Genomic DNA, 23594 nt, shown 5'->3' with positions numbered 1-23594 from the left:
ACGGATTAGAAACTACTATGCATACAAAAAGAAATAAGTTGTTTGGTGTTTTTGTTTGTTTCTTTTTGTGTGTGTGTGTAGAACAGTTTTGCCTTTTATAAATATGCAAACTTGTTGGTTTGGTTCTTTTCAATATATGGATTTATTTGTGTGAGTGTGCACACACACATGCTTGAGGAAGAAAAATTACCTGCTGAAATTAGTAAAATTCCTTTAAAAAACCTGTTTATCTATCTGTACATACCTGGTAAATTTTGTTATAAGAGGCATTAAAGCAAACAACTTAAACTGGGAGTTAACATCAGCAAATAAACATTTTATTCCCTTCCTAAATCATATAAAGATCTTTTGATAAGTATATTTGTGTAATTCAGCACTGAAAATTAGATGTGACACTTGATATTAGATCAAATCTGGTCTGAATTTACCTGATTTTATGTTACCTAGTAAGCTGACGCTCTCCTTTTGATATAGAGGTACTCTTATCCTTGTTTGCAGAAATGAAATGCCTTCACAAGTGATCACAAAGGAACTCCTTTTTTCATTTCTTTCCATTTTAATTCTTTCTATTTCCTCCCAGAATGTTTTATAAAAATTAGGAATATGTTATGTGCTATGGTAAATTTCCCAGGGAATCTGGAGGAGACACACTTATTCTGCGTCCCATGATGAACATGTAGCTGCACAACCTGCCTCCACTCTGCTTTCATCCAGCTCACGGTTGCATGTGGCCCTACTTATATGCTTGTCAGAATTTTTTTATTCTGGAGTACTTCAAAGTTATCATGAATGAAGCCCTAGACACACTGAAATGAATGGCAAAACTCTGACTGACATCAATAGGATTGTGATTTCACTCTACCAGAAACAGACATCACTTCATCTACTATTGAAAAGCAGCCCTCAATTCATTATTGTGCTAGGAGAACGAGTGAAAAATAAATCTCACAATATTGGGACTTTTTTAAAGGACAAATAAGGATATTTATCAGCTGAAACAGTAGGAAGTGCTTTGGAAGTTTTCAGACATCAAGTTGAAGTGGCCCAGCTCATAAGGAAATTTCAAATGTAGTCAAGAGTTGTATTTGATATATCATCTCAAGACTGGAATTACAGTGACACAGAAGGAAATGAAACAAGCTCTATACACAACGTAGAAGAGACAGGAAAAATGACAAATATCATGGTAAAAATAGCCAAGTCCAACTTAACAATAAAAAAAGAAAGAGGGAAAAAAGGCAGATTTCAAGTGGATATTTCATTTTTAGGATACCAAAATACAATATATTGGACATATGATAGCAATAATAATTGCAGGGATACGTTAGTCATTAAAAATGAGCAAAACCATTGTGACTTCGAAGAGACAGGATGGTTGATAGCTGATGGCTTTAACATTGTTCCACAACACAGCAAGCCAACACGAAGCAAACAGCACACTGTTGTACATTACAGATAATCTTAGCACTTACTTTCTCATAATACTTGATTTCATATTCAGTAATGACTCCATTGGGATGTTCTGGTTCTTGCCAGGAAAGCTCCACGCTCCTCTGCAGCACTCTCTCTTTCATTACTCCACTAACTTGTGAAGGAGCTGTTTGGACAAGATGTGTCAATAAATAAAAAGCAAATTTGTTGGATGCCTAAAATCAAATGTCATTACTGATCCACCCCATGCTGAGCCACTTTCATTAAGGTAAAAGAAAGCACCTTTTCACAGCTCACAATTCAAAGCTAATGAATATTCAAGCAGGACCCTATTACTGTTCATAAACTTAGAATGGAAATTGAATTAAAGTGCAAACAGCAAAAGGTGGCATTGTTCAAGTTAGTGCAAAACTGAGGTTGATGGGATAGGAATAACAATTACGCAAATTAATTCTGATTAAATTAACAAGGTAGATTTTTAGATTGACGGGTTGTAAATTAAAAGTCTAAATATTTATTTCATATGTTTCTGAAATGCATATTAAAAAAATAATGTTTTAGAAACAAAATCACATTTTAGGCTGATTTGGTATAACTGATTCCAATTCTACTTAAAAAATAATTTGTTGCACTATCTGATTACAGCATGACTTGGTGATGAGAATAACTTAACTCTTAAGAGACTAATCCCCCTCTTTTTCAGTAGTTCAAATCTTTCCAGGACATTGTTTCTTTAGAGATGAAGTTTCCATATTTGGTCTTGGCATTTTTTGAAAGCGTGAGACAATTTAAGAAGTAGATCTTACGAAGTAAAAGGGATACTCTCTTCCTCTACCTCATGCTACAGAGACATACATACATGCACACTTGCACGCATGCACACATACACACAGCTTCCTAATAAACATCACCCACAAACAAGCACCTTTCAAAATCAAAAAACCCCAAAAACGTACAAGCATTACAGAGTCATTGACTCTAATTTAAAAATGTTTAAGAGATAATGTAATAAAATGTGAGGGACTGAAACAGTAACCTGCTTTATCAGCTTATCTCATGTTTATCAAAAAAGAAAAAGAAAGATGGCAGATTTTCTGCTGACGTGCAGTTTCAAAAGAGGCCCAAGTCACACTTTTTCTCAGACATACATACTGCCTATATGAATGAGGCACAGAAGTCCTGTAAAACCATAGCTCTTTAAACAACATCTACAGCATTGGAACCATGCAGAACTTGATCTTGTTCTCTTCCAATTTAATGGAAATAATTCAAGGGTGGAACACTGCACATACAAAAGACAGATAAAGAGAGGACTTGATCCTCAGCTCCCTGCAGTTAAAAACAAAATGACATTTACATGTACAGGAACTTGGACATATTTGGAGAGTAGAATCAGACAGAGGGCAGAAAATGAAAAGTAGAGATAAATTTATTTATATCTTTTCAAGTATACAATCTAGTACTGATTCTATACTTGAACGTTTACATCTTTTTTCTAGTTAAAAAGAAAGAGCAACCTTATTTCAGAACTGTATATAAAGCTTTCACTATGTAAAATGTTGTACAGTCTTCAGATAAAATAGGATTCTTATCCCATGCAACAAGCAGGTGAAATTCACTTTCTCTTTTACCATTCACCTTACATCTAATTATAATAATTCCCATTCTAATATTCTTTAGCACACTCACTTTCCTTTATTTAATTTAATGAATATAGAGATAGAACATATAGAACGCACACTCCTGTGGCATTAAGGATAAAAATATGATAAATTAAAAAGTTCTACAGCATAGTCAAGAAAATAATCCTTTAAAAAAATTAAAATTTGATTGTTAACTTCTTATTTTAATTGCGTTGTTTCTAGCCTCTTATAACAACATGTATATTCATGTAGGTTTTTAAATTAAATTTATTTACATTTCATTAGAGGCTCCAAGGGTCCATGAAAATTAAGGACTGAAGCCATGCATGATAATTTCAATTATGAACTATTATGTTATATATAATCAATATAATCAAAGTTGAAGACCCCTTAATATAGGCTGCCTGACTGATAAAATCACAAAATTGTATCATGCAAACACCATAGGTTGATACACCATTCCAAAGCCAGGATCTCTCTCTTTTGCTCTTCTTGAATTCTCTTCCTAAAAGCTTAGAGTATTTTCACTCTCTAATTAGTCAAATACATTCTTTTTCGTAGCTAGGGGTCTGGAATGCTGCAAACTAATTTACCCTGTCTAGTTTTCTTTGCTGGGATTAACTAGTTGTCTTCATTGTCTAAATGAGTACCACAACATCCTGGCTGAATTTCAGAGAGGATGTTATGTTTTGTGTATAATGTTCCCTCTCATCCAGATAAATGTTTTCGAATTGCTAATTTTACATTTTTAGATACCCAAAATTGTTAATGTTCATACTTATCGCAAAACAGTTTTGTGTTACCTAGGTCACTGGAGTTTGTTCTCAACATTTGCTGCCTCTTGTTTTAGCTTATTAAATTTTTTCATTCCGTTGGTCACAGAATTCATTTTTTTAAAGCAGTGAAGCAAAATGAACTTGCTTTCTCTGGTATTAGTTAACTCTGCATACGTGGGGAATGAACAGCAATGCAGACAAGGAGGAACAGAGAAGGGGGAAGATTTGAATTGGAGAAGTGAAATATACTGTGTGAGATTCCTACTTAACATCTGTACAAAGTTCACCACAAACAGGCATATTCCATTCTTAAGGAATTTCCACTGAAAACAAAATCTCAGTGATTTATCAACATAGCGAGACAGCATCCAAAGCTCTTAAATAAATGCATTTTCATATATATATAAAAAAATATATATAAAATATATATATTTCCTGTCATTTAATATTCTTTTCACTCAAGAATGGTCAGATTAAAAGATGGTGGGTTTTTTTGTTGTTGTTGTTGTTGTGCTTTGGCTTTTTTTCCCCCATAAATGAAAATGTGCTACTTTTATTGGTAGAAGAATCACATGAGGAAGAAGAGAAAGTCCAACTCTGCAGACTGTATGCGTTACTAGCTCTGAAGACAATTATGTTGTATGCCATTCCCGTAACACATGATATTCCTAAAAAGCAGTAAGTTACCTAAGTTTATTTTGGGTCCCGATGTTTTGTTGGGGAAAGAAGAGAATCATCAAATAAGTTGAAATCAGTATCATCCTCTGGCAAGGTACACCAGTCTGTTGTTATTGCAAGGAAACCTCTCGTAAACTAGAGCAACCACATAAGCTAATCTATTGACGTTAGAGGCTGGATGTATATGCTATCTTTGTCCTGCCTTTTGGGTAGCATTTCTCGATCTGTGCTTAATGAGAGCGCACAGGTCAGAACCATTTTGTTCTTTTTTCTAGTATAATAATTTCCTCTGTATTCTCCCTGTGCCTTTCTTACAAACTGTTTTGCATTCATATTTTATTTGTTCTGGCTTCTTGATGCCTTGTTTTAAACCTTTAGCCCGTTTCTCATTGCCTACCCTTGTTAATTAATTAACAACCTATTTATGGTTTTGAAACAGCTATGTTTGAGCAAGCTTGAAAATGATCTAAAGCATAAAATTAATCCCTAAATACAAGATGAAATATGGTATTAAATCACAAAAGATAACTCTATAATAAAAGAATTAAAATATTGTTTTTGTTCCTATTGGTAGCTAAACTACTACTGCTAAATAAAATAGTAATAACAACAACAACAACAACAACAACTGTTTCAAGTATTTTTTTCTTTTAGTAATCTAGCTTTTTCCACTGCATCTATAACAAAGTTGTTCATGGTGAAGACACTTCTTACAGCATTTCCGACAACTAAGTACCCAGTCCTGAATGACTTGAGCATGCATAATCCCTACTGTATCACTTCAGGTTACAAAGACGCATCACTTGTCAGAATCTTTATTTCCATAATATATTACACTAGGGGATACAGGCTGTTCAAGACACCATTTGCTATCAACTTACTTTCTGAAATACCTCATCTCTTTTTTTTTCCCCTTCCTGCTGACACAACATCCAATGCATCAAACACACACAGCCTCTCAGGGCTAACAGGCAGATGTACCTACACATGCTGCATAAGAAAGTACTTCAAGAATGACAGGCCCTCAGCACACTCATTCACCTTTTTTAAATGCTTCAAATATACCATTCAGCAAAAGGAAAAATTGATTTTTCACCAGGTTTCAACATCACAGCCACAGAGAAATATAACTCTGCTGGGCTTTACTGATAAAGCCTTCAAGTTATATAGATTTCAAGCTGGTCATCATTTTCAGATCAAGTTATAGAAAAAGTTAAAACTGAGGTGTCAAAAAGAGCAGGATATTCCAAGGAAATATTCTGCTCCAGTGAGAATATTGCATCTGGTAGACTGATGTGTTACATCTATACTGCTAAGCCAAGCATATGGTATATTATTAATATGTGCAAATATTTATGTACAGAAAACTGTACTGACTGTTTTGAAAGGCACTGCTTTTAGTCCAGAGTCCTCTGAAAGTGTTATAACACAATATTGCTCATGCCTTTAATCTCTATGCTTAGCTATTCTCTGGTTCCCATGCCTAGCATTTCCCTTGATCCACAGCATACTTTCTAAAAGACAGAGGCAGATGAAAAATAAATCTTTTGCACTTTGTATCAGAACAAAAACCCTGGAAAAAAACTACAAAATAGTAAAACAAAACAATAGAAACTAAATAATGAAAACATGTGAAGCTGGACTTTCACATATAAGAGACACTAGGCATAATGCATCAATTGTTACCACAAAATCAAGTGTAACACCTTTTTATTGAAAAAAAGATAACTCAGGAGAAGGAACATACTTAGCCATTTCTCTGAGATTTCTTAAAGTTCTGCATCTCGAACGTGTCTCAACTCTATCAATAACATCAGTCATGGAGACCTTTAATTTGATGCTTCTAAAAAGGTCTCTCTAGAAGCAGCATTCCAGGTATTTAGTAGTTCACGTGTATAAAACAAACTATTAAAAATCTTCATAAATAAGTGTTTCAATCCTGCAGCCTCACTTCATGCAGGAAGTTTTACAAAGAAACATGAATAAACACTCCCAGAGCAGGACCAAACTCCATATCAATAGGTGCTACCAGACCTATGTTTTTAACTCCAGTTTCATCATTTGTTATACAAAGACCAATGAATGAACAGGCTATCAGCCTTCCTTAACTATTTTCTACATTTTGGTGGTTGGTTTTTTTTTTTTTTTTTATAATAGCAATAATGTGCTTAAGACAATCTGAGCTTCGCCTTGTACTTGCTGAAATAAACAGTAACACTCTTACTTTCATAGTATCGAACCCGTACAGCACTTCCCAAGCAAGAAAAGCTCTTGGCTTTTGGCCTCTTTCCTTTTCATATCATAAAAATATGCAGCAATCACTCAAAACCTTTAGCTTTTCATACAGCAGCAAAGAGATCAATTTTTACATCCCTGTTAAACTGTATCTTAGGGCCCAACATAAGTTTTGCATTACATGAAGCATTAACACCATTTTTCTGCAACAATGTTCTACAGCAGTTGGAGGGTGTTTTGAGTATTCAGCTGAAGGAGACATTGCTAACAGACGTAAACCATGGAAAAATTGAAATATCAGCATCCCAACGGTTACAACCTACTCTATTGTTTCTTTTTAAAACATCTTCGATGTCTCCTTTCTTGGCAGAAATCTTTAGATAACAGAGTTGCTTTGACTCTGCATCTATTTTAAGTGAGACTGGAATCTGGCATCTTACCAAAAACAAACGCAAAATGAACCCATGTATACATATATGAAAATAGTAGCAGAAAATTATACTGTCGTTAGCTCTTAAATGGTTGTTCAGGAAGAGAATACAAAACTCCCTATACTCTGTTAACAATCCTGTACCGAAATTACCCAAACGGCACCCTTCTGCACTGGCTGGCGTACTAATTTGCTCCCAAGAGAAGGTGTGTAAATGAAGTCATAACCTGGCCTCCTACCATGCTCTGGTTTGCTCTGAAGGGAAACTTAAGCACCAGGATTGCCAAAATTACTACATAAGAGTGGTAGGCACATAGATGATATACCCTGAGGAACTGCAGCTACTGCTGTCAGGGGCCTGGTGCCAGCATGTGGTACCACGCTGGTTTTTATGTTGGTCTGCAGCAAGTGTCTTGACAAGGGTTAGCAGGGACTGGGCAAATTTTAAGACTTTACTTTGTAGATATTTCCTTTGTTTGTTTATTCTGTCTTCCATAAATATACAAAGGGTTTGGGGGTCGGAGGGACAAGAAAAGAAAACATAAAAATTTTAGAGCGCTGTAATATGTCAGTGCTACTCAAGCCATGACAGAGATCTGCCACAGCTTGTCCTTTGAATTTTTTCGGAAAAAATGCCTACATTTCTCTGCATGTTTACACTAATATGTACAACAATTTTAATATTATTTTGTATGATGGTTCATGCAAAAAAATATATCAGAAAAGAACATGATAGCTTTTAAACTGAACATTATTAAATGGATAGACGGAAATTCAAAAGACTTCCTTTTCGTTGCAGTGTATTTCTCTCCCCTCAGTTAAGTCGCCACATGACAAAGCAGCCCATGATAAAAGGTTATTGAGCACCACTGTATTATGCCATTAGTACCCATTGCTTTAGATCAATGACAGAGAAATTCCCCACTGTGTTTACAAGCTGCAGCATTCAAAAAGAGACCCAAATAAATCAGATATTTTACACTAACAATATCCTACAGAGAAACCATTTTAACTTCCTCTCTGACACACTTTACTTTCTGGCTCATAAATATAACACAGTGTGCTTACAATGTGCTGTAAGCCATGAGCAGAGGCACACACAGCTCTCTGGGCCACTTGGGGATGTCCTGAGTACATGGTAACAGGCAATGTAGTCAAGTAATACTTGACTGCATTACTCCATTATGTTTTTGCCATTTCTTTTGTGGTTGAGAAACTCTCAAATTACCTGCTGATCTACAGAGAGGAACAGAAGCAGTAGTTATCCGAATAATTTTGCAAGTCAATTGATAAAAGTAGGTAAAAAAATGAGGAAAAACTATAAATACATTCTGATCTCCCTGAATATTATTAGGGGAGTTCTAAAAAAGCTTATCCTCAATAACATTCTTACCAAATATATAGTGATTTACTAATTGTCCATATCTTTTATAAATCTGGTGCATTTAAAACAGGTAATGGTTTGGCAATTGCCTCATCAAGCTCAAAAGTCACGAGCTGCATCAGTTTCATATGCTGCCTATTCTGGCAAAATTCTGGGGAGGGAAGCCAATAAAAAGAAAGAAGAAGAACTTACCAGAAAGAAATGAAACTGTTTAGAAAGATCAGGACTGAGAGTTTGTCTATCATGTTTTGGATTTTTTTCCGGTCAGAGTCTTATGTCTAGATCCATACTGTGAACTCCCCTGTTTCTTCTGCCTGACATTTGGTACAAATATAATTGTCATGTCTGTATCCCATTTCTTCCAAAACTGGTGACTTAGGCATCAATCAGTGCTGAACGGATGCTGAGTTGCGTAACAAGTGACAACATCGACTCCCAAGGTATCCACAACTCTTGCTTTGTGAATAAGTTTTGACATGTTAGGCACAAACCTGATACTTACAAATGTGTTAGAGTAACAAACCAGGCTTACAAATAACAGAGAGGGGCTTTTGTTCTCCTGAAGCATTTGTTTTCCTTTGCAGAAGAAATATTTCTATGTTAATTAGATTTTTCTTTTGTCCTGCCTTCTTTTGCAATTCATTTTTCATAACTCTGTGGGGTTTTTTTGTTGGTGTGTGGTTTTTGTTTTGTTTTGTTTTGTTTTGTTTTAGCAGAAACACCTGCCACCAGCCTTGCAGTAAATCTTCGGCACACAGGTATTATTCTTCATTAAAGAAAACAAAACACCACAAAACTCCCAAAGATGAGGATACTCTTCCCTGGTGGGCTACTCAGACACATTATGTTCTCCTTCTGTCTCCAGTCATCTCTGCTGGCAAGTGTCAATTACGGACACAGGTTTTGGGAAACGGAAGGATAAAGCACAATTTTCAAATACCTTCCTCTGGAAGGAGACAGGTGTAATGACTGAGACTGTTTCCTGTAATTGAATTTCATGCTGTCATCTATTCAGTCACAAAAAGATGTCAGCTTCAAGGGTGCTACTCATGGGGAAAAAAAAGCCAAACCCTTAATACATTCTCATTGCTACTGTATAGCTAATATTGCCACTGTAGTTTGACTTGTCTAAAAGGAAAAGTTGCTTTTGCTGGAAGATACGAGGTGATTAGAATGGTGACTTCGGAGGCCTACAGACTAGTACAATTATGTTTATTTAGCATAGGATGTCCAAGAGACAACTGAATTAATTCCAGCCTCTTAACAAAGCATTTTGTTTCAGACGTAGCCAACAAAAATGTGGAAGGAAAGTGCTGTGCCAAAAAACTAAAAACAGTTGATCAAATATTAACAGAAAAGCATATAAATATTCTATAAAATTGTCAGCACAAAACAATAATTATCACTGTGCCAGAGGTTTGATCAAATTTACATTTTCAAAGACAATTGTTCAGTGGGGAAAAAACATTACTCTACTAGCATTCCTAAAATGTGTACAACTTCTGTTCTAGCCTTCCAGATTCCTGGGAAATGCATTATAGTGACACTGCTAATGATGAGCCTATTTCTGAAAGCAGTATGGGTGGTATTCCCAAGGAATGCAAGACGAATTCCTTGCAAAAATTACTTGCCTTTTTTTTTTTTAATGTTATAAGCCCGTTCTACTTCTCCCAAAAAGCATTAAATCTCTAGAATTTAAGGGGATATATAAATATCTGTCTGGGAATCTCTGCTAGAGTGATAAATATCAGATGTAACAAGCCTGAAGTTAGCGACTATGCACAGGAGTAAAAGTCATGTCCATGAGAGGAAGGTCAGGCACAGCAGTCAGCCTATGATTCCTTTGGTCCGGGCTTGTTGAAGAAGCAGTATCACTGACCAGAGTGAGGTCACTGCTGGGGAGAACTGCCACTGACATAAATACATTATTCAAAATTTCTCTTGAAGTACAAAATCGTATCATAACTGAGAAAAAAATCCATTTGATACAATGTTGAAATAATGAAACGAAATGGAATAATTTTGGGAGTAATCGCGAGCTATTAAAAAAATACTGCCATGCAAAAGCAGAAGAAAAACCCATTATCTTATAGGGAACATATTTTGTAAAGTGAAGCTAGTTGATCAATTTGAGTATACCACATAAATTAACACCTGCTTATTAAACAGCAATAATTACTTTAGAGATAATGGACATATTTACCTAATAACAAAATACACAAAATTTGTATGAAAATGTCTTCAGTTTGCTTATATTTTCTCTTTTTTTTGCAACCAATCCTATTAAAGCTTGTAACGGGAGTAACACATTTCTATGGCTTATGAAACTATATATGATAAATTGGCAAGATTTAAAAAAAGTTATCCCTAACATCTATTATACAAACAGTAACCTCTAAACATAATTTCCAAAAGACCTTAAATATTCTTGACTTTGAGTAGACATTGGTTCCTAAATCTCCGAATTTCTTAAAATAACCTTAGGTTTGGGAGGATTTTTTTTGTTATTTGAGAACATGCTATGGGTCAATGCTTCTCCAGTGCCTGCTCGCCAGAAAACCTTGCACAAAGACTTGCCTGATGCAGAAACATATTAAACTGGAAAGACATCAATCATTTAATGAAAGAATTTACTACGTGGTTTTAAAAGCTGTACAGAAACATCATCTTTTTACAGACTTTCCAGTGGCTTCACTTCCCTGAATGCTATGAGGCTCTAAGGGAAACCCAAGTTCTATATCCAAAGGTTAACTTCTTGGAGATTTAGATTATGAAAATGTCAATTGCACAAATTATAAACCCATTTAGCTTTTTGATTAGTTCTACTTTTAGCATAGCATTTAGGGCTCAATTCTGACCTCTCATCAATTATATTTTTAGTTTAGCTGCATTGATTTTATCTGTTATCCTTGCTTTATACCAATGGAAATAAGATCAGAATCAGGTCCTAAGGGTAAAGCAATTAAAAATGTAATTAACCACAACTGATCATGTAACATAGCTACATCATTAATTTGTCACAATTTTTTTTTCAATAAAAAGATTACAATTTCATTGCAAATTTCACAGAGATAGTTTTTTACCCTTTTACTTCAGAAATAGTTCTGGATGGGCTCCAGACAATCTAACTTAGGCACCTGGGTGTACCTACCCTTTAGGCGACTACAGCTCTCCTAAATTAAGTGTTTAAGTTCCCTGTGACAGACAGGTAAATGCATTGGAAAGATCCAGAAAGTGATCCTGCATGTTTAAACTGAGACCTATAAATTTGAAAAGATCTTCATTTTAAGGCCTTTGAAATACTTTCTCCACTGACTAAACAGTGAATTTAGGCACTGATTTTAGGAGAAACAGATGACCTGGTACGCAAAATAAACCTGACGTAACATTTACATACTTTTTAGGTGAGGTAGACCCCATCTTCCTCACACACTATCTAGAATTTCTTCTTCTCTTCTAAATTTTCGCTTCTAAATTTTCGGAGTCTGCCCTGTCTTCCCTCTCATGCAAATCTTGTAGGAACCAGGTTTCTACATACAATAGTATAATTCTTGATGACGTTAGAGGTATTTTAGTAAGCTGCCAGCTAAATACTGTAACTGCTTACATAACTCCAACTTCACAATTGTAGGGAATCAATTTAATGCTGAAAATATTCCTGAGCAGAACTGAAGTGTGAACTAACATTTTTAATTAAAAAAAAAAAACCAACCACAAAACAACAAAACCAGAACAACAGCTTCTGGGACTGATTCTCTTTCAATTTTTAATGGTGTGAAAAAGTAGTGACTGCACTGACTCCTTTCATCCTGGATGTTCAACTTTAATCAATACCCAGGATGAAGGAGATGAAAATTGCGCTCTTTGCAGTAACAGAAAACCATGCAATTAGTCAGATATGTTAAACTTAAAAAAGATACAAATCTGGTTCTGTTTGATTGCAGAATTACTCAATATATTGGAAAACTAAGCAAAATCACATAAGCATTCTTGAATAGTCTATTATGGTACTTTTTATCCTAAATAATAAACTTTAGGTCTGATTCTCCATTCCCTCATTCATAGCGAAGGTATTGGGAGGGTGTAGGGTTGGTCTCTCTTTCAGACTGAATGCAACCTGTGCTGTTCTGTTACACAAAAGTATGGAAAAATTGTGTCTATACATCTTACAAGTCCTTCCAGGTTTGGTAAAGGATACAGCAAAAAGACAGGGGTAAAAACTGGAATGTCACAAAAGAAATTAAATTTGAGTCATAACCACAGCACTATCCTGTGCTTTAAAGAAAATTACTATTTTCCTACACAGACTGCATAGACCATTTTTCAATTACTGTTTTTCTATGAAAGGCTCCAAGTCTACAGTAGAAATTATTGCTACTTATGTGTGTACATAGAACAGAAGTTGTATTCAATACCAACATCAAATACTTATATTTAGTGATTGCAAGGCACATCACTGGTAGAGCAACTCAGTTTACACAGTATACGATACCGTTCATATTTAGATTAGCCAAACAATATGACAACATTTACACCAACAGTGTATTAAATACCAGAATATGCACAGTTGCACAGTATGTAAACAGAAACAGAAGTAAGACTACATCCTCTGAATATCAGTCAACTGTCTTATTAATTTGAAATAGCTCCAGTGTAATTATTTATACTCATGAATGTATTATAAAAAACACATATTAAGATGGATATACATCAGAATCATGAACATCTATAGCTTGTTTCCTTAATATATATGGCCTCAGCACTGCTTACTGTATGAAATGAAAAAAAATAAATTATGGGCATGGGAATTTCCCATGATAACAAATATACTGAATATTCATTACTTTCCCTTAAATGTGCATGTAAAAACCCTGCCTCAAAAAATAGCTATGCTAAACCACTTACAAATTCCTCTCGTGATCTTTCAATGACAAAAATACTCAATCTTCTCATTACCTAGATATCAGTTTCTGTAGCTCATTATGTGAGCCCCACTGAAAAAGGTGGAACAGTAGAGAGGTTACTTAACTAATCAAAGCTGTACAGCTCACATGCTCAGGGATAATAAAAAAGCAAAAAAAAAATTCCCCCTTTGTTCTGATTAGCCAACAGTGGTTGAATTAGTCATAAAATAAAGCTGGCAATGATAAGGGCATGTCTTATTTTAAGTCTTTACTTGAAGGCTTTTTCTTTTTTTAACCTTGTAATTTCCCTAATCCAAACTAAATTAAATATTTATGAAATACGCATGTGAAGTCAGATAATATAAAGACTCATGGCACTTTTATAATAACATTTGTATCCCACACGAACCAATCAGCTTCACACATGCAGTATGTGTGCAGATTAAGTAGGAAAGATACCTTCAAATGGAGGTGATAGCAAACTGATTTTAGGATTAGAGCACTCAACAAGCTTATTTTTACTAAAAGAGCGTTTACTATATTCTGGCTTCATACGCTGAAATGTTTATGGTAGTGTACAATTTATCAATAAACACAATTCTCCTTATCTGAAGAAAAATTTCACCCTTTCCTCAAGTGTGCAATACCTGCCTGGACTGATCCCATCTAATTTTACACCTGAGATATTAAAATACAAGCCTAGCCTCCTCAAAGACCTTTCAGTTAGTGGAGAAAGAGATCCTGCTGGTCATTTAGATCTTATGGTAAGGAAGTCTTAGGTGGGCCTTCAAGTTAGATTTTGTTGCTCCAAATCTGTCCTGAGACGGAACGTACATTACTTGACGGGTAGGACTGTCTTTTCATGCTACATCTTTTATAGGGTTTGGGTTTTATTTTTAATTATTTTATGATCATTATTCCATTTTAAATGGTTAGTCTAATATTTGTTTTCTGTAATAGAAATACAGAGATGTTAATTTCTGGTATTTGTATCAATTTATTACCCATAACTGAAAACTAGCCTCCCTAATTTAAACTCTTGAGTGTATGCAGTAGAGGCCTAATGAAAAACTCTCAAGAAGAAATCTAATCAAGGAAAAGGGCCACCCCAAAAGGCCTCCAGAGAGACATTCTATCTGGTCCAGCTCAGGCACCCAGCTAGGGAGGCAGGACTTCCCTCTGAGGGTCTTCGGAAGCATCTGCCACTCTTCAAGAAGTAAATGAGGCATGTTCTTTAAGGAGTCTGGTTTACTTGGAGCTTAAAATGTGTTGATAAGCGATACACAACAAAGTTTGGCAGATGGAGTCTACCACCTACCCACCTTTCTGCTGCCGTCATTAACTTTTCTCCAGGATCCCTAGAAACCACTCTCACCCCCTAGGTACAAACAGACTTTTGAGTTTTTGCAATTAATTTCCACAAGATTGTATCCTATCAGACACACATAAAAGATACGTAGATATACATGACAGACTAGGATTGTGACTAATGCAGGTTTGTGAGGTGTAACATGCAAACAGCTAGCTAGCTGACCTACAGCACAACATGTGTCTTAAGTGACCGAGCTTGGACTGAAGTTACAGGATCATCCAAAATTGTGCTTAAACCCTACATTTTACTGTACAGCCAGTCTATCCAGATGACTTACTCTAGTGTCAAGTATATACTTCTCCTCCCCTTTTCAACTCTGTGGTAAGCTGCTTGCAAAAGCATTTAAAAAAATAAAAGAGATCATCAATATGGTGTTTTTGGATATTTAGAATATATTTTATGTGAATATATATTTAACAAACTAGGTCTCAAACCCCTCTGCCCCCCCAAAAAAACCCCAACCCAGGAAAGAAAATCTAAATCTGCAGCATTTTTGCACAAGATGGATTCAGTCAGTGTGAACTTATTATATTTGCTCCTTTCCTTTAGTAGTCCATACCTCAAGGAGTATGGTACTGAAGGGAAGAGGGAAGGGAAGGGAAGGGAAGGGGGAAAGAAAGGGGGAAGGGAAGAGGGAAGGGAGGAGGGGAGGGAAGGGAAGAGGGGAGGGAAGGGAAGAGGGGAGGGAAGGGAGTGCACTTTTTCAAATCAATGCCTTCTGAGAAATCAGATGTTTGTATCTCCCTCACTGAATTTAACATGAAGAAAGCAAAATCTAGAAATATTCCAGCCTAGCCCTGACAGTACAACAGCAAGTGAAATACCATGACTGGTCTTGAGTATTGGCTTAGTACTTCCAGAAGGTCAGGAATGCAAGCAGTTGGCTAGAGTTTAAAGGAAGCTTAACTGTTGGGAAAAAAAAAAAAAAAAAGACCAAAACAAAAAAACCCCAACCAAAAAACCCCAACAAAACAAAAACAAAAAAGCCATTTTAATGACTTACCAGAGACTCAGAGCAGATTAAGCTGTCTGCACAGATACGAACAATGACAATTAAAATGTTAGACTAAAGAAATTCTTCTTACCTATAGAATTTCAATGGTTATCAGAGGAACTTTATCTTGTTCTTAACAAGTTGAATCATGCAAAAACAAGATCAATAAGGGAGGATGTATTTAAAGCTCCACTGTTGCATAATGGAAATTACTTTGAAGAGCTGGCTGTGTGTTCATGGAGAGTTAGCAAACTGTCCCTGCCGGCGCTGGTGACATTAGGCAGCTCAAAATACAGTATTTCACTTGAAACATATCTGACTCATTCTATTGGCACAAACATCACATGTTTAGCGTTAACCGCTTTTACAACCTGCTTTATATATACATTCCGCTTCCCTTTCTAACGGCTGTCTTCTCCCTTCTTTTGTTGCAAATATTTTTGCTTGTTACTTTTGCCTCTGACAGTTTGACGGTTATTACCTTAAGACGTTGCAGGTGTTCTTTAGTTCTTTTCAAAGAATTATCTAAGTACCTAAAGCCTTCAGCACATTAACAGGTGACTAATTTTTAATGGTACCCCTAAAAGAATAGAGCTCAAAGGCAGAAAATACAAATAAAAATAAAATGGCAACTGGAACACTTAAAGTTTTTTAAAAATCCAGTGGTATTATTTTTAAGTGGAAATGAACAATAGTCTAATCACTGGCACTTTATAACATGGCACCGCAACACTCAGGTTATAACAAATGGAACACTCTACTCTTTTAATTAGGCTATTAATCAGCAGAGTGAAAGGTGCATCAACAGTGTCACCATTGGCTCCAGATACAGATTTCCAGATTGTCACTGGTTATCCAGACAGTGGCAGATTTGCAGGAAAGCTATTTTTGGTTAAACAGCACTTTCCACACCAGTCATTCTGGGACTGAGAGTAATCCTTCCTTCTTTCCTTTTCCTCCACAGCAAAGTCCCTTTGCCAGGAATCCAGACTTTGGATGAGGATAATTTCATTTGGGAACCAAATTTATGAGTTTGAGATTCAGAAACGTCCACTGGCCTGGATCAGCTTTTCCTGGATAGACACAGAGTCTTTTCTGAATGGAAGTTGAGAGGGGCAATCCTCTCTTTTTCTTTCCAAAATAATGCAGATGAGAGGAGAAGACAGGTCAGCCTTCCTCCTATATACCTGTTATCCTGTTATCTCTTTGCTAAGAATGCCTGCTAAGACTGATCTGAATTTTCTTCTCTATAGACTTCCTGTCTTCATTCCACCTTCTCTTGTTTAGTCTATATTGAAAAGTAAAAATAATGACAAAGTGTTTCTATTATTGACTCAACTATAATTTATGTTATGTTTCATGTATTTAAATGCACTCAGATTTAAAATAAAGTTGTGGAGTTTTAGTAACAAAATGGTAGAACTTAATGAAAACTAAATTCCACAGAATTTGCAATATGAAATTGGGACAAAGACTTTAAGTTTCTCTACTGTAGAAGAACGAAAGAGCATGGAAAGACAAACTTAAATATAGCAAAATAGAGTTATTGTAAGGAAGGCTATATCAAGCCACATACCAAGTATGGGTATGAGAGGTGACCCAAACTAGCATATAGTTTAGAGCAATCTCAGGAAATTATGCTTCTAGGTCTCCTTTAATATTACTACAGAAAACTTCTACTTAACTGTAACTTAACTGAAACTTACCTAACTTAAACTTTTATTTACTACAGAAAATCTTACTGCAGAAAACTTCTGTGATCTTTGCCCATGGCAGCTGAAGAGGAGAATTAAAAGTTACCTGAGTAAAACAGGGATTTACTGGTGTTGAGCAGTTCATTTAAGAGCTAACTATGTGTGCTCGTTTTGGCTGAGAAGGGGTTAATTCTCACCATGGGGATCAGGTACCTTTCCAGCTTCCTGTGCTCTGCCGCCTGGCGGGGGCTGGGAGGGGCGGGGCCATGGCAGGGGTGGCTGACCCAGACTGGCCAATGGCAGGTTCATTCCATACCACGTGACACCATGACCAGTATATTGAGAGGGGGCAGTGGCAGCGCGGAGGCGGCGCGGTGTCGGGTCGGCGGGCAGCTGCGGCGCGTGCAGTTTGTTTTGGCGGTTCGTTCCCCTCCCCCGGGGCTTTGCACCTCTCGTTGTTCTCCTTTACATTGTATTTCTGTTGTTGATATTTTTAAAAAATTTTAATTATTAAACTGTTCTTATCCCAACCCATGAGCGTTACCCTTCTGATTCTCTCCCCATATACCGGTGGGGGGTGAGCGAGTGGCTGTGTGGGGCTGAGCTGCCGCTAAACCACAACAGTCTTTTTGGTGCCCAACGTGGGGCTCAAGGGTTGGAGATAACAACAGCTGCTGGTCACAGCACCATGTTGTCCTTTTTGCAGTTGGTATTAAAGATCGGTGTTGGTTTGTTGAGTGCTGTGTTCTGCTGTGATTAGTAATGTTTTGCCTACAAGATTTGCTATACAAACAGTCGTTTTCAGCTTTATCTGGTATTTGGGGTTTTTGCTGAAACCATTACTGTACTTCGGATACCACCTTGTTGAGGCAATTAGCAATTATACCTCCTCCTCTGAGAGGTTTTATATGGAGGAAATACAGAATGGTATCTTTGCAACTTTTTTCTAAGATGTCTCCGCCTTTATTACAACAACCTTTTTGTATCTTGAACATCCTTGGGTGGTTACGGTGCACTTATTGTTAGTTTTTGGGCATGTTGTTTTGGTTTTGACTAAGCAACTTAAGAATATCACCCAGAAGTCTGCCCCGCGGCTTGATAGTTACAAGTGGCAGGGCATGTGGGATAGCATGGGCAAATACCTAGGGCAGTGGGCACCCCCAGTGTTTTGGAGTTTCACCCCCGAACAAGTGCAGAATCCTAAAAAACTAGTAGAATATTTGGAGAAAGTATGTTGTTACAATGGGAGCTCCAGAGAGACACAGGTAACTGCAACATGCTGGGGTCTGGCCCATGCATACCGAGCCCTGCTCAACAGTATTCAGTGCCCCCAGGGGGAAGAGAATGTCTCTGGATTGAAATGCAAAGTGACTGGCACTGTGGTCACTCCAGCCCTGACGACAGGCACTGCAGCCACTCAAACCCCCACAACAAGTAGTGGAGCTGGCTCAGAAAATAAACCCGTACCAGTATCAGTTGCCCCCATACACAAGACAAAATATTGGAAGCGGACATCAACTCGTTTAGAACGGGATGATGAAGAACCAGGGCCATCACGGGGAGAGGAGGGAGAAGTAATAAATGAAATAGAGACCACCCAATCCCTGTCCTTGAGCGAGTTGCGAGATATGCGAAAAGATTATAGCCGAGTTGCGAGATATGCGAAAAGATTATAGCCGTAGCTCAGGTGAGCACATTGCCACCTCGCTGGGATAATGGGGCCAGTAGCCTGGAACTAGAGGGAAAAGAAGCCAAACAATTGGTTTTCCCTTTCTGGGGAAGGGGGCGTTGACAAAGCAATTGGGAAAAAACCACAAGCCCTCAGCCTCTGCAGGCGACTCCTGTCTGGAGTGAAGAAAAGGTATCCCTTTAAAGAAGATGTTACATATCGCCCAGGAAAATGAACAACTATGGAGAAAGGCATCCAGTATCTAAGGGAATTAGCTGTGCTTGAGGTGATTTATGGTGACCTGGACGATCAACGGTCATCCAAAGATCCAGATGAAGCCGAGTGCACGCGCTCCACGTGGCAGAAGTTTGTACGGAGCGCACCATCCTCATATGCAAACTCAATGGACATTTTAATGGACGTTTTGCAGGGAAGGTGCATAGACTAAGGGAATGATGTCTGTGTATTATGTTAAAGGATGGGAAGGGGAGGGGTGGTGCTTGGTAAGGTTGTATTGGATTGTATGGGACCTGGGCATGGTGTAAATAGTATGGAATAAGGGGTGGAGGATGTGCTGGTTTGGGGTGAGAAGGGATTAATTCTCACCATGGGGATCAGGTACCTTTCCAGCTTCCCGTGCTCTGCCGCCTGGCGGGGGCTGGGAGGGGCGGGGCCATGGCAGGGGCGGCTGACCCCGACTGGCCAATGGCAGGTTCATTCCATACCACGTGACACCATGACCAGTATATTAAGGGGGGGGGCAGTTGGCGGCTCGGGAGCGGCGCGGCGTCGGGTAGTGAGTGGTTGTGTCGCGTGCGGTTTGTTTTGGCAGTTCGTTCCCCCCTTCCCCCTCCCCTTCCCCCTCTTCCGGGTTTCGCGCCTCTCATTGTTTTCCTTTCCATTGCATTTTTGTTGTTGTTTTTTTTTACTCTAATTATTAAATTGTTCTTATTCCAACCCACGAGCGTTACCCTTCTGATTCTCTCCCCATATACCGGTGGGGGGTGAGCGAGCGACTGTGTGGGGCTGAGCTGCCGGCTAAACCACGACACTATGTTTGAACAGAGATTGTCCAAAGTGGGCTTTTTTTTCTTACGTCATATGATTATCTTTCATCCTTGTAATTGTAAATGGTGAATTCACTTTAAAATAATAAATAGGATATGGTACCAGACTCCATCCCTCTCAGTTTTGGCACAATGACCTAAATCTAGCCAGTAGATAGCATCTATACTGACAGCCTGTATCCCCCCCAGTGGACTGGAAGTTAGGTGGTGTGTACCACTTGAGAAAGAAGCCCCAAGGGCAGAATGCTGCCAAGGGCTGGAAGAACACATTGTCTTTTAATCGCTGGAATCATCCAGGCCTGTGTTAAATCACAGATATAAATTAAAAAACAAAAAAAAAGATAAATTTGTGTGACTAGAATAAACCAGATTGTAATGAAATTCACATTTGTCTTCTTTCTTTTTCTTCTGACTTTTTTCTCATAGTATTCAGTTTTCTTCTAAATAAAACTTATGTCTTCTTGCTTTTTTCAAATTCTCAAAAGATTGTTTTTCGAGCTAGTTCTTTTGAAATTGCCAGCCTTAACAATGGTTTATGTAATGCATTCTGTAAAACTATTGCTCTCTTAGACATATACTTTTATTTACTGACTTGGTGTTTCCATCTTAAAAAGTTAAAAACAAAGTTTATTTTACTGTTTGCATTCTTTCCCAGCCCTGAGGTAAACAACCACCTCACCTACTTATCTATCAGGATATGGCTTTTTAACTCAAACTCTGCACAATGAAAGCTGTGCTATGGGCTTTCATTCAAGACAGATCACCTGGCACTTTTTTTGTTTGGTTGGTTTATTTATTTTCTGGCCTACCTGATTCATTGCAACATCAGCCATGAATAGAAGCTAATACACCTGCTTTGTTTTAACTGCTCCCCAGTTAAATAATTCTGCTCGCCAGAAACAATCAATACTACAAATGACTTCTGCGTTAATGACATAAAAGAAACAAAAGCGTTAAACTGATGACCCTCTAATTATCACATCTTTACTGAGGCAATGGCAGCATATTTATAAATGCTGTTGGACTTTTATATTGCCAGGACATTGATTTTTGCCAATTAATGAATCTTTGTATCCTGAGAGAATATTATTCTTTCTTGAGCTAGATACAAATCTCTGATTACACATAGAGATGTTCTTGGGAAAACACTGTAATTTTTCATTTTAATGTTCTATTTGTGAGAAATAGTGAACTGAATTTACTGGGATAATTACCATCCCCAAACCCACCAAAAAAAAAAAAAGATATCACAAAACAAACAAAATCCATTAAAGTGATGATAATAAAACAAATTACTCCGTTATGTTTTCTTGACAAAAAAAAAGGTAGTATGCCCATGTGAAGGGGAGCCTGAGTTTTTTTTACAGTAACCAGGTGCTACCATAGCAAGTATTAACATATTTTATACTGGTCCTCTCAATTAATCATCTAAATTTTCTTAGTCATAATTCCATTTAAAATATGTATTGTTTATTAAGATTTAGTAAAATGTTCTGTGAAATATTACTTTTGAGCATGTTGATTGAAAAGATAGTTACAGAAATACAGCCTTTTTAGATGTTATAGGTTTCCATCTAAAATGGAGCTGAGGAACTGAACTACGTTAAGCATCACCACCTGCACCAGTGCTTCAAAGGTGTCTGGGTGCCTTGTTCTTTAATGGTGACTTTGGACCAGAAAATCCAGGTTCATCGTCATGCAGTTTTAGGCACTAAGTGGCACATCAAAGTTAAAAATAGAAGTCTCCAAGACTCCTTAGAGTAGAGAGACATTCTGATCTAACATCCCTATGTCTTGCTGTTGGATTTAGGAGAGTTAAAAAAAAAAACAAACAACAAACCTTTATCACTAGCAAACAGGCTTCTGGTTAGGTGTTAAACAGAAAAGGATTAAAACTAGGCCTGAGTCCTTATCTAGAAAGTGTATGTGACTGAACTTACATAGATATATTGTCCCAGGGGAGTCCAGAAAAGCAGGTTTTTGATCAAAATATGATCTACTGTGCAATTCCAATCTTGGGAGGCCAAAGCTTCCCACAAAGGTCAGCTAAGCTAGCGTATGGGATGAGACAAAGCAAAATGGAACACTGAACAAGAGCCTAACAAAAAAGATATTTCAGACTGGAATTAACAGTGTTGACTTTCTCAGTTTTTTTTATTACTTTACTCCTTCATTCTTAACTGTGGAAATGGTGGCATCCCTTTCTAAAACAAGGTGAGAGGACAATTCAGGGCACTCAATTCACAGTGTTGTTCCTGCTAAAAGCTGGGTCTGTTCAAGTGTAAACATCAATCTAGTGATATATGCTAACAAAATGCAGGAAAACAAGACTGAGCTCACTGTATATCTCTTCCAAATAGGTTTCTCTTCTGTATATCTACGGCTTGGCCACAGCTGAAGGAGAAAATGCTCATGCCACTCAAAGGAAGCTGTATCAGAAATGTCATTCTAACATTTACTGCTTGTATTATTTTAGCTTACACAATACTGAGTATTAAATGCTCAGGTTTTACTTATTAATTACACCCATTTATTCTTGCTATTTCCTTTTACAGTTTAAAACCAATTCATAGCAAAATCACTACAAGTCCTGCATTGCAGAGAAAACTTATGACATGTTTTCACAACTAATAGTACTGCCTGTGAGAATTACTCTATGAAGGAAGGGGAGAGTGGACACTGAGCATGAGGAGCTGGAGTACCTCAGGAATCAGCAAGTGGGTGGGTGAGATGCCCTGACACTGCCATATCACAGCTGTGCATGAAATACCTTCCCTTAATTACAGTCATTACAACTCTTTCTATTCACAAAAAATGAATCTTGCTCTTGAGGTCAGCCACCTGATACAGAAGAGACTTTCCGAGGCAGAAGAAAAAGTGGCCGCCGTCATTTTATTTTAAAAGCAACAATTTAAGGGATACTTTTTTCTGCTCTTTTTCTTTAATATAGACAATTGCCATGGGGGTACAAAGTTAGGTTCTTAGCTAGTACAAATCAGTAAAGTCCCAGGGAATGCTATAACTTCATTTCTATTTCTGGTTTACATCTGTAAATTGTTTCATTTTTCTGCACAGTGAACAAAATTAAGCCCACTGTTATACAACTTTCTTGAACGACTAACTCAGTCCAGAATTTAAGTTCACATGTTCTGACGTTATACATAGATTTGTTTTTCTTCATTACAATATGAGTAAAATTTTTTTTTAAAATACAGTAATATATCTTAAACCACTTCAGAAGTAACTCAGTGTGTTTGGTTAATAAGGCACACAGCTGTTACATGTATAAATTGTAACACTAGGGTATTCTTTGAAAA

At 37.1% G+C, this 23594-nt stretch overlaps 1 protein-coding gene across 5 annotated transcripts in view; it reads right to left on the bottom strand.

Moving 5' to 3' along the window:
* EPHA7 (EPH receptor A7) overlaps nt 1-23594 on the bottom strand; it is a 173891-nt gene that overhangs the window by 44111 nt on the left and 106186 nt on the right. For all 5 annotated transcript variants that reach the window (XM_064447611.1, XM_064447614.1, XM_064447608.1 and 2 more), the window contains exon 6: nt 1473-1597. In XM_064447611.1, coding sequence (XP_064303681.1) covers nt 1473-1597 — 125 coding nt within the window. The remainder of the gene's footprint in view (nt 1-1472; nt 1598-23594) is intronic.

The sequence above is a fragment of the Phalacrocorax carbo genome, chromosome 3 (assembly GCF_963921805.1).
Source record: "Phalacrocorax carbo chromosome 3, bPhaCar2.1, whole genome shotgun sequence".
In the NCBI taxonomy this organism is placed as follows: Eukaryota; Metazoa; Chordata; class Aves; order Suliformes; family Phalacrocoracidae; genus Phalacrocorax; species Phalacrocorax carbo.
Note: the sequence above shows the minus strand (reverse complement) of the source record. Positions and strands in the feature narration are given on the sequence as shown.